Source organism: Pinus tabuliformis, chromosome 1_2 (assembly GCF_031772625.1).
Source record: "Pinus tabuliformis cultivar Carrire ecotype Pingquan chromosome 1_2, CPIR1, whole genome shotgun sequence".
Taxonomy (NCBI): Eukaryota; Viridiplantae; Streptophyta; class Pinopsida; order Pinales; family Pinaceae; genus Pinus; species Pinus tabuliformis.
The window spans coordinates 113,939,568-113,952,755 of NC_142298.1; the positions used below are offsets into that span (position 1 = coordinate 113,939,568).

The 13,188-nt window shown below is 39.6% G+C and overlaps 1 protein-coding gene across 1 annotated transcript; it reads right to left on the minus strand.

Annotated features, from left to right (window-relative positions):
* Positions 1-3,273: 3,273 nt before the first annotated feature.
* LOC149204772 (glutathione S-transferase U16-like) lies at positions 3,274-4,579 on the minus strand. The gene is made up of 2 exons (XM_089393368.1): positions 4,008-4,579; positions 3,274-3,863 (listed from the first exon to the last, which is right to left on the minus strand). Exons 1-2 carry the CDS (start codon positions 4,341-4,343, stop codon positions 3,492-3,494), a joined length of 708 nt encoding a protein of 235 aa, XP_089249494.1. The 5' UTR covers positions 4,344-4,579; the 3' UTR covers positions 3,274-3,491.
* Positions 4,580-13,188: the final 8,609 nt, after the last annotated feature.

A 13,188-nucleotide genomic window follows, 5' to 3' on the forward strand; every position in this document is an offset into this window, starting at 1 on the left:
CCATTCCTAAATCTTCCACATGGCACACCATCCTTGCCTAATTCAATGAGCTAAGATCTAATAGTTGAGATCCTCCTAATCCAATGCTCCAATTTCATTTTAGTGTTGAAAGTGCTTGATCAATGACAATGCAACTTGTCTACAAAATATCTAATGGTGGAGATAAATTTGAACCAATTTTTCATACTATTTTAAATTTAGAAGTAATTAAAGGTTAACAACTCTCCTCCACTTTAAAATATACAATGGATATAAATATATGTGATCAAATGATGGAAATTCATTTCATAGATAGATGTTATCATAGGTTAACACATCTCCTTGAATCCAAGATATTTGAGAACAAGAATTCTTTTATTTGATGGAAAAGGTCTATCCAATAAATAGTGAAAATATATTTGAAATCAAGGGTGTTCGCCTGATAATAACGCAACATGCACCTAAAATATCTAATGAAAATGATCAATTTGATCTAAACATGTAGATCAATTTTAGGATGGAAAGTAATCAACCCATTGTGGAGTCTTTTCATTCTAAAATATCCAATGATGGATGTTCATCATGATCACTTGCTTATATCCACTTTAGGATTGAAGGTGCACGATCCTTAATGAAATACGTTGTCTCTAAAAATGCTAATTGTGGAAATTGGTCAATATTGACAATTCACATTCGTTTAGGCTAGGAAATGTTCAACTATCAACAATGGCATTCATCTCGAAATGAACCTTGTGATGGAAATTGTCCCACAATTTATCCACTTGTCTACAACTACCACTATGAACTCTTCCTCTTGGATACTTCACATCATAACTAATGTCACTAATATGGAATACCTAATTTTCAAAGATTTCCAATTTTGTCAATAATGCATTGTTTTCCAAAAAAATCCATTCACCATGAATTTCATAGACTTAGCTCCTAAAATACATCTTTCCTTTACCATGTTCAAGAATATAACCATTAACTCAATGTGAGTACCCATCAAATTAGCATTTTTGAACCAATTAAGCTCTATATTTCACTCAAAAATTGGGACATTTCACAAATTCCCAATTTCTTCCATTATTAACTCTAAAACTTCATATATAGGCTAAGTAATACAAATATATAGCTCCAGGTTTTAAATATTAAGTCATATAACACTAAATTTAGCTATGTTTGGGTATTTTTCAACCTTATAATTGTTTAATTTCGAGATTTTTCTCAAATTTTTCCTTGAGGAAATTCATCAAACATTTTGTATGCAACATACATCTTTTTTTTCCATGTTCATTTCTGTCCCATAGAACCCAGATGTTGTAACCTTCACTTTGATATCACATTTTAACATACCCATCTCCTTTTTGAGCAACGTTACTAAAATTCTTGCTTTGTACACATTATAATTTCAATTTTTTTCAACATAGGTTGTATTTTCCATAAACTACCCGCTTTGATATATATATATATATATATATATATATATATATATATATATATAGCTATATATATATATATATATATATATATATATATATATATATATATATATGATACAATTATGCATTCCTAATAACTTTCAATCAATATGCAACTATTTATAATAGCAATTTAAACATATAAAAATACAAAATAAACAACATACAAGCATGTATAATAAAAAAACCAATTGGATTAGACCCTAGACATTCTAGGTTGTCATAGACACTATTACTTTAAGTCTCTCAATAACAAGTCACCCCAAAGTTGGCACTATGACTCCACCAAGGCAAAAGGCTACATAAGATAACTTCGTCTAATAGTCAATATTAAGGTATCTAGGCCAATGTAACAAACTTTAATAGTAATTCGAACCTATATTCTCTCATTCCCTCAACTTACACAACCCAGTGAAGTGTACACCTTTCTCTACTCCACAATCCCTCAAGTTATCACACCTCCCTTCTAATGCTCTAACATAGTTCCCTTAAGAAGTATCAAGGATGTGGTTTGAAGAACTCTAATTACCCCAATGGACTCTCAAAGCAAACTTTAGACATCACACAGTAAGCAATCCTACCCATAAAATCCTCCCTTGAAGGCTCTAATGTTCCCTAGGGAAATCCATGGAGAGATCCATGAACATTATACATAGAATCCTACCTAGGATTCACAAGTTTCATGGGAAAGATGATTAGATTATCTTTTGCAAGTTCATACAAAAATTCTCATGGCAAATAACAATCATGGAATGATAAAATCCTTACCATTTCCATTAAGCTTACACAAATGACATTGGTAACCATTTTCCATTACGTAGAAAACTCATCCTATTACTTAATAATTTAAGATAAAATTATAATATGATAATCTAAAAATATTTAATAATTATTAACTTACACTTATTTCTTATTTTTTTAATATTTTTTAACTTAAACCGTTCCTTAGATTTTTAATCTTATTGCCTTCTTATAAAATTCTAACTTAATATCTCTATATATATATATATATAAAACTAACTCTTAAATGACTTTGAAGCTTCATATTGATTATGACGATAATAACCATTGTGAATGTAATAATGGTCTACTTTAAATTTTAATTTAAATCATAATCATTATACAAAAATATGCATATTCAAAAAAATAAAATCACGATACACATTGAAAATGATCTTATATATCAATAATTTTATCTAATTAAATCCAAACAAACTGTAAAATTAATATTTCGCATTCCGTAGATCCCTTTCCATTAAAACATAATAATAATTATAAAAATGATGCACATTGAAAATTTATATATCCAGAATTTTTTTAATGAAATCCGACCAAACAATGGAATTAATCTTAGTCATTCGGTAAATCCGCAAAGTCGAATATATCTGGAAAGTCACGGAGAAATTGATAAAGCGCTAAAGGTGACATTTTACCTAATCTTGTGATTGATGATGACTCAAGACATTGAACCAACCACATAATTTGAACCCCAGATTCCGGACTGATGATGACTCAAGACATTGAACCAACCACATAATTTGAACCCCAGATTCCGGACTGTTTTCAAATCCGACCGGATGCCTTTCACATTCCGAATTGTTTTCAAAATGCAACAACGTCCCATATAAGTTTATTCTCCCAATTTGATGCTACACTTTATGGCAGCTATAGACGATCTTTCCACAAAATTAATTGCATTTCATTCCGGTCACTATTACATTCTATAGAAACGCTTGCATTTCATTATGTTTTCTACTACATTCGTAATCAGCGCATACTGAACAGGCCGATGCCAGCGACAATATCGGAGAGATTAATCAAAAAAACGTTGCGAATAAATATTCTACATTGAACAGAGCAATGCTAACTATAGTACCGGCGAGATTCACCAAAACATTATTCACACTAATTAACATAAAACACCTCTACTTCAAAGACCGGTTGAATAAAAAGACAAAGACTACGAATAGCACTCATCTTAAATATAATCTCTCTGCCTGTCCTCAGTTTATGAGGCCAGCATGGTTTGCCCTAATTAGAAGTAGGTGGTGACATCATCATGGCTCTCCTAACAGATATATATTCCGCCGGATCTGGCATCGCTTCTTTCACTACATCGAATTGACAGAATCGATCCAGCCATGCGCTCAACAACGGCATTTTCTCTGCATCTATTAAAACGCTGTCGGTAGCCTTCTCCACGCCTGTGATAAACGCCGACAAACCACCCAAGGCGATGTCAATCAAGCCGATCTCATCCCCTCCAAAATATGGTTTTCCTGCAAAGCAGTCGTTGGTTCGCAGAGCTTCCTCTATCAAAAGAAAATTTGTAACGGTAACTTCCACTTCTTTCTGTAGCTGCTCGCCTTGCCCAAAGAAAGCTGCTCGCATAGATGGAAAGAGCTGAACGCACACATTGAAACCACAAGTATATTGGTTACGGCATAGAAAAAACATAATTGGAACTTTCGAAGACACAAATTCCAGACAAAGAAAGGGTCGATGAGATATGAATGCAGGCGAATATTAATGAATTAATTAAATTACCTTGTCGTCTACAAAAGCAACCCAAAAGCGAGCAATGGCTCGGTCATATGGATCTTTGGGCATAAGATTTGGTTCTTTATTTTCCCATGCCTCCTCGATGTATTGCACAATAATCATGGATTCACAAACAGGTTTTCCATTGTGGATAAGCACTGGAACTTTCTTGTGAACAGGGTTTGATTTCAGCAGCAGCTCGCTCTTAGGGTGCATGAAATTCACTTGGATGAACTCGTAATCGATACCTTTAAGAGCCAGAGCAATGCAAACCCGCACCACGAAAGGACTCAGAGTCACACCTAGCAGCTTTACTTGCTCCTTTTCTCCCTCCGTTGCCATTTCTCTGAAATTATATGTGTCTTCCTCTTCTGTCAGATATGCTATGCTAATTCCCCCCGACTACTCTATATCGCACCAGGAAGAGTTCCGACCTTGCACGAAAACTAGTTGTTTCGTGACCTTAAAGCCCATCAAAGTTAAAAGTAGAGACCGCAGACGTAATGCATGATTTCACTTTGTCGTCTCAAAGCAATTTTCAAATGAAGTTGCTATCTTAATTCTCTAGCAATTTAGAATCCGGCTTTATCATTTTTACTTGAGTTTTTCCTTTGATTTATCGGTCAAATTAGGTTGCGTATTATTGGTAGTATTGTCTCATAGCTTAATGTGAGGTCATGTCAAAACCCCAAGATCAATGACCCAGGAAGCAGGTGAAACCAACCCCAAGATCAATGACCCAGGAAGCAGGTGAAACCAAACGAAATAGGGATCTTTGAATCTTTGAAGTACGAGCGAATGTTTTGCTTTCCGCCACGTCATCGAATACTATACTATGAGTGGCCCAATGAAGAGGAGTTTAGGTTGAACTCATGTGATTGACGATCCAAAATGTCGCTGAGGACAGAGAAAATACAATTTAGGAAAATGGAGAGAAGCAGCGATTGCATTTTAAATAGTAGGATTGTGGGCCCAAGCTGGATTTATATCATGATGGGTGGAGGTAGACCATTAGGACTAGATGCCAAATCTGGAGAAGATATTGTGAAGTTGTTGAGAACAATGTCAGTAAGTTCAAATAACATATTGAATTTATATAGAAAAATGAGAGAGAATCGTGGGTACAACGATTTGGATTATGATGGGTCGAGGTAGACCATTACGACTAGATGCAAAATATGGAAAAGATATTGTGAAGTTGTTGAGAATAATGTTAATAAGTTTAAATTACATGTTGAATTTATATGGAAGTGATATAGTAAAAATAATAAAGAAGTGGTGTTATAGATTTTATTAATGATAAAAGGATAACATGAATAGATAGTTTTAAATGAATGATTAGATATAATAGACTCAATTTTTTAATTTTGGAATAAAGATGTAGAGTGTTTATGTTTTATTTGAAGGTTAATTAATGGATCGGGTTTTAGATTTATGTGTTTTTTTTACTATTTTAAAATTCATTTTGGATATCATTATTTTTTTTTGTCAAGAGCTTACTAAGAATATATTCACATATTCAGTGCATGATTAATAGTTATAGCCCTAATTTATGTCTAGCATAATTCATTTTCACTATTTTTTAGCTTCCTAGACTCATTAACATTTTTTTATACCCCTTTATATTTTTTCATTAACTTTGAACTCCATTTTTTATACTTGCTAATATAAAAACCCTTTACCCCCTATTATATGCTCAATATATTATTTCATTTTTCCCTCATTGTATATCCCCTAATATGAATGCACGCACTTGGTACGATATTGCTACTTCAGTGAAGCCCCCATGGCTTGGCTAAAGCTAAAGAGTGAGATTGAAACATAGATCTACCTTAGAATTAAGTTGTGTAATCCTTAACAAAATACCTTGTCTCTGAAAATTCCAATAGTAAGATTAGTCATGATAGACAATTCACATTTATTTTCGGTTAAGAAATACTCAATAATTAACAATATATTTTACTCTTGAAACAATCCTTCTTATAAAAATTGTCCCACATTTATCCACTTCTACCCTTACCTCTATAAGATTTTCCCCTCATATCCTTCGCCTCATCATATCACTAGTATGGAATACTCAATTCTCAAATATTTGCAATTTTTCCAATAATTTTCAAATGGTGTTGCTAGCTTGATTTTTGAAATAGTTTTGAATGCAGCTTTATCCAGTTTATTCGAATCTTTCCTTTGATTTATGGGTCCAATTTGGTTGCCTATTATTGGTACTCTTGTCTCGTAGCTTAATGCATGGCCATCTCAAAACCCTGCAAGACATTCGATTAATGGGAGATCAATGACCCACGAAGTAGGTCAAACTAAACAATATAGGAATCTTTGAAGTATGAGAGAATGTTTGGATTTCCGCTGCGTCATGGAAGATGTTGGCTTATTGGGCCTTGACCCAGATTTGGAAGAGTGATTAACCAAACAAATCCCGCAGCTACCAGTCGTTTTGGCAATAGCCCGTGGAGCACGGACTGAGGTCTCACCCGAGGTAGCAGGGGAGGGTGCTGGAACCAGGTTTCCACACCCTTGGGATGTCTTGATGTGGTATGGAGGGTCACAAATCGTTTTGTGGCCTCGCGCCACTCTGTACTACTATCGGACTTTTGCGTAAATCCGCGCAGGTGTATTTAAGGAAATTATTACAGATCTAATCTTCTAGTTACAGTGTTTAAGCAACCATTTAACAATAAAACCCAGTGTGCACAATCATAATTCTTTAAAGATACAAACTCATATAACAGATGCATAAACCAGAATACAATAGATCCGCAATATTTCAGCAAACAACTTATCTTTATTAATATCTTCCGTCAATACAACCAGATCTGCCCTGCGCACTCAGCTGCAGGGGTCCATGCACACAGCTGCGGACTCTACCGAGCCTTTATGCACACAGCTGTAGAGCCTCTATCTATCTACCAACACCCTTGACTTGGACTTACAAACGCAGAGAATATTGCTTTCACAAACCCATAATCATCAACATCCAACCAAAAACTTAACTGCCTTCTACAATTAGAGCCTCGCTCTATTTATAAATTCCCATGGTCCGCGGACCATGAGTAGACCAACTTGCTTCCTATTATTCTATATTATTTTTGGGCAGACAACCCCTTGACTTGACCTATTACATTTCGTGTTGCGCTCATTTCGGAGATTTACAATATTATTACCCTATCTAAAGCCCCAAAACCATTATGCAAGGCCTCCGCTACCCAACAGGCCCCCAACACAATCATCATGACTCATCCCGAGTCACTCATTGGTGCAGCAATATACGCTGCCTAGGCTTCACGGTCCACCAACCCTGTGAGTGACACACTTCATTCTGCTGCTCCCTCGTTGTCTCCTGCAACTCTTCCTCTAGCTCTTGCTCCATTGCCTCCACTACTTTTGCAACCAATGATGCTCATTCTTCTTTGCTCGGTTAACACAGAGAACCCCCTCATAGGATTTTAGCTCAGGCTAGGGTGACACCTATGGGAATTCTTCATGAGAACACAACAAGTTTCCAATATCTGGTCTTCTGTACGCACTGTCTGCTACAGCTTGTGTTGCAATTTTTCAAGACACTTGTTGCTATCCACGAGATCCCACTCTTTAAGGTGCATTAGAGACGAACTGATAACTGCAATTCCAACATTTGTCTCCGTACTTACAGTCTTTCCCTTATCTTTTATGGTTCGTCGGCCAGCCCATGGGTTAGGCGACGACATCCGGACCAGTTCTGCTTCATGTCTAAGAATTTCTAGCACATCCCCTACCATTGGTGCTAAACCCTGCGCAGTGCCGGTGATTGTCGACACCATATTATCCAGAAATTCTGGCATCTCCACTGGGCATATCACAACCCTTGGGTTTACTCTTTGAGCGTAAATAATGAACAGTTCCATATCGGTGGGAAGGAATACCGACTTGCTTTCCTCACAATTGCAGATCGTTAGGCGGATGCCCCCTGTGATTTATAAGCGTTTCGAAATTCAAATTCGTCAGTTCCCTCCTTTTTTGGTGTCGTAACGTTGAGCCTGTGACAGATCATTCCAAATCTGGCTCGTACTGCATATCTTAATTGTCTGCCACCCGCTCCCTTTTGCCAGAACTCAGACATCTTGTCATGAATAGTATCAGCAACAGTCACCTCTCAGCGTGTCCACGAAGTAGCGCAACCCCTTTTGCGCAACCGTGACTCTAGTGACATACCCATTCTACATGCCCCCTGACTATCGCATAGCTTCCCCACAGACTGCTTTAACATCTCACGCTCTCTTTCAACTGTCTGGAGTGGTGAGACTGTCCTTCGGGCGGTCAGTCATGCAGTCAGCCCTCCCGTATAGAGCTTGAGGTGACTACCATTTACTCTGCCTGGGAAAGGTTCTCCATTCAACTTGGCAAGCTGGACCGCACCCCCATCTGTGACTTCTTAGATAACATAAGGTCCCAACCAATGCATTCGGAGTTTTCCAAGGAATTTCTTGAACTTTCTGTCATAGAGTAATACTATATCATTTTCTTTGAATGTGCGCATCTTGATATGGCGATCATGCCAAGATTTTTCCCACTGCTTCTATACCTGGTGATGGAATCCTGCGAGAAACTGTTCCTCCTCAAGTTCTTCCAATTGCGCGATCCTCTCTTCCAAAGCCGCGTGATCTGTCATGCTTGTCGTTGCTTCTATTCGCAAACTGGGTATAATGTACTCCATTGGCATGACGGCTTCCTTTCCATAAACTAACCGGAAAGGCATCTAGCTTGTCAACTTCTTGCACATTGTTCGATATGCCCATAGCACAGAAGGTATGCGCAAATCCTAATCATTCCATTGCGCATTACATACCTTTGTCAATGCAATCTCCAAGATCTTGTTGAAAGCTTCAACGGTTCCATTTGCCTACGGATGGTACAATGTGCTTTTTATATGATATATCTAGAACTCCTCAGTGACTGTGCTGATAGTTTCATTCAGGAAGTGCGTTATGTGATCACTCATTAGGATTTTTGGACATCCAAACCGTGTTAACATGTTCTCGAACAAAAATTTCACAGTTGTAGTGGTCATGCAGTCCTTAACCGGCTGCGCTTCGACCCATCGGGTCAAGTACTCTATCGTGGTGATGATATAGCGTGCCCCCGTCTTTTCTGGAGGTGTGATAGGCCCCACAAAATCGATTGCCCATTTCTTGAACTTTTGCAGCATTAGCTATGGCTTGAGCGGAATTTCATCCCTCCGCGAAGGTTTCCCAGTCCATTGACATACGTCGTGGGCGCAACAATATGCTTTTGAGTCTTGATGTATAGTTGGCCACCATAATCCTACACGAAGAATCTTCTGTGTTGTGGCGCATCCTGCATAATGTCCTCCTACAATCCCCCCATGCGCTTCGTCAAGGATCTTCCCTTGCTCAAATTCTGGTACATATCGGCGTAATATTTCATTGCTGCCCATTTTGTAGTGGTGCCCTACAATGACAGTAAATTTTGTTGCGCGTATCACCAGTTCTTTCTTCTGTTGAATTGAATACCCCTGTGGCATGGTTCCTGTGGTTAAGAATTGGATGATATCCTCAAAGTGGCCATCTACGACGCGCACTGCATAGAGTTGTGCATCAGGTAACCCCTCCTTTAGGTTTATGGGTTCTTCACCATTCTCAATTCGAGACAGGTGATCTGGGCCTGCGTTTAGACGTCCTGACTTTATGATGACTTCAAATCATATTCCTGAAATAATAACAACCATCTACAAATTCACCCCCCCAACACAGGCTTATTCACTAGGTATTTTAGCGCAAAGTGATCAGTATACATCTTAAGGTGTCCTCCAAGCAAGTGGTGGCAGTATTTCTGGAGCACGTATACCATTGCCAATCCCTCATGCTCTGTAGTGGAGTAGTTCTTCTCAGCTTTGGACAATCGTCGACTTGCGAACGCGATCGGGTGATCAATTCCTTCCACGCCTTCCTGTGTGAGTACTGCGCCCAACACGATACACGACGCGTCAACATGCACGTGAAATTCAATGTCCCATTTTGGAAAGACCAAGATAGGAGCTGATGCCATCTTTTCCTTGAGCATTTCCAAACTTTTGTTACATTCCTCATTCCAGCAATAAGTAGCGTCCTTTTTCAACAATTGTTCCATCGGTGTCATGATCTGCACGTAGCTCTTGATGAACTTTCGATAGTAACCAGTGTGTCCCAGTGTGGCGCGCAGCTACTTGACACTTCGCGGTGCTTGCAGATTGAGTATGATAGCAATCTTTGTCGAGTCCACCATGAGGCCTTGCCTACAGACCACATGGCCAAGCAAGTTCCCGAAGGGGATGAGGAAAGTACACTTCTTTAGATTTAGCGCAATCTGGTGTCATCGGCACGTATCCAACATTAATCGTAAGCTCACGGTATGTTTCTTAACTAGCCCAAATACGGTCCAATCATCAAGATATACTTCCAAGAACTTGTGTATAAATTCCTTGAATGTAGCTACCACGACGCACGAGAATATCACTGGCGCGTTATTCAGTCCAAAGGGCATCACAGTGTATTGAAAACAGCAACATTCAGTTGCGAACGTCGTTTTACTCCTATCCTTTGGTGCAATCTTGATCTGGTGGTACCCCGAGAAACTCTCTGTAAATGAGTAAGCTTCCTGCCCACCCATATTTTCCAGTACTTCGTCTGTAAATGGCGTCAGGAATGGATCATTAACACATGCATTATTGAGCTTCCTGAGATCCACACAGATGCGAATCTCTCCCTTCTATTTCTTCTCTTGTACAACCATAGGACTTACCCAATCAGATTCCTCCACTAGTTCAATTATTCCTACTGCAAGCATTTTGTCCAATTCTTCGCGGACCTTTGCGTTATATTTTGGATTCAACCAATAAAGCCGCTGCTTGACTGGCTTCATATCTAGCTTCAGAGTTATCTTCGTCATTCCTAGGTCGACGAGGATCCCTTTTAGCTCCGTGATTTTGGTCGGGAATAAATCTTGATATTCTCACAATAGCTTGACAACCTTCTCCACCGTGGCATTATCCCAATAGTCCCCAAGCATTGCATACTTCGGCTCCTCCTCCATACCAATGTTGACTTGTTTTGTTTTCAGCGGTGTAGTGATGTTAGGATCCTCAATTGCTGGTCCGCGAACCTCTCGACTCCCCTCTATTTCCGGAATATTGATGTTTCTATGGTCGTCCTCATCATCTTCTACCTGCATGTTGTAACATTCTAGGGCTTGGCTCAACTGACGCGACCAATTGGGCTGCACTATTTCTTCTGGTTCTAGTGGTACCTTGAAAATGGAAACCTTCACAACTTGCAATGCATCATCAACAATGTCCATCCATTGTTCCTCGAATAAATATGTCAATTAAAACCCTTCGCGCAAGATATCCCATTCGCCTATACCATGCCAAAGTTCTGTTTCGGTGTACCAGTTCCTTGGGATGACATCCAGGGTATGATAAAATAAGTGTACCCACTCCGGTTGAGGCTCTTCTCCATAGGCCTGGGTCCATCTGGTAAGATGCATGCATGGGTCATCACGCCCATCATACTTTTTAGTTATTCGTAGTTCTGGCTTACCAAACCTTATCTGCATCATCCGCCTACAGTCGCGCTAGTCTTCAAAGGTTCCTTCATGTGTTCCCCACCAACATGCAAGCGTCGCGCGCAATGCCCATTTTAATGCATCGAACCGTTGGTGTGCTAGTACCGCGCTTTCAAACTTGGTCAGGAATTCATCTACCATGGTCAGCCCATCATACATCGGTAGTTCGCGATCCTGAGCTCTTACGCAATACAGTGACCTAGTCATCATATTGCAGTTTAACATTGTTACTCCATTCAACTGATTATGCCACCGCTAGCTTTCCTCATCTGAATCTGCAGTGCAGGACTCTACACGCTCCCACGATATTCTTCCTTCTACGGTTGGATTGACCCAATCTCGATTACGTGCAGTAATCTTGTAGATACAATCCAATTCATCGTCACTTCCTTCGTCACGCACGGGTTCAATGTAACACGGTCCTTCAACCGGGTCTAACGGAATGACTACACGGAGTGACTTCTTCTCAAATATCATTTTCCGCTTCTTTAAATTAATGACCCCATTCATATCTATGGCCCAATCTATCCCTATCAACGCAAGGTAAGGGCTACTTTCATCCACGATTTCTATTAGCTCAAAGTCCGTTTGTGTGCTCGCGCCTTCTATATCTACGGTAATTCCTTGCAGTCTTCCCACGGGCAGGATCTTCTATTGGTTCGCCATCCACAATTGAATAGGAGACCATTACAGTGTGGGCTTGCCCATGCACTCCCAAGTCTGTTTAGGTAGCATGTTTGCATCCGAGCCTAAGTCCAAAATGATCTGATCCATCTCATAGTTGCCAATCTGTGTCGTTAATCGCATTTCCCGTCCAGTACGCGAAGCATGTTTCCCCAATTTTCGAACCACATGTGGTTCACCCGATCCTGCGCACCTAGTTATCAACTCTTGTAAGCCTTTAACTGCCCTATTGTCGTGAAGCAATTTCATGCATGTCTCTAAGAAGGTAGTTAACATCGAGGGATCCCTTTCCGGCTTGAGTTGATCCCTACTACCTAGGGTAGAGACCTCTACGAAGCTCTTCCTAGCTTCCAGACATGTCTCCTTGCGAACCCCTACGTCTTCCTTGGTTAGTTTCCCTTTATCCTCCCCTGTGGCCATGCTACTTCTAAGCATCATGTTCACGTTGGGGTTTTATTCGTGCTATTTGGACCTCATCATTTAGACATTCTGCATCACTGTGGGTTGTTATGCCATTTTCTCACGAATCTGCGCTATCAGTGTGGGGCAATCTATCATTTCATGATCGAACTGATCGCAGTAAGGGCACGATATTCTGGTCGGATTGGTACAATCTCGCACGCAGTGTCCTAGTCCTCCGCAGTTGTAATAGATTAGCTGCATGCGGCTCCTTCCTGGACCCATTCCTCCCCATCCTCATCCTCGCCCCTAGAACCCATTGCGCGCTATCACCACGGCTGGATCCTGACCTCACACCTCGGTCTGCATCCTATAGGCCGGTGTTCAATCCATCAATAATTCATAACTATGGCAGTCTCATTCATCATGGCCCACCAATTTGCAAAAATTGCAAAATAGCTGCTGGGGGGTCTAGGTAAACTTTTGCAGT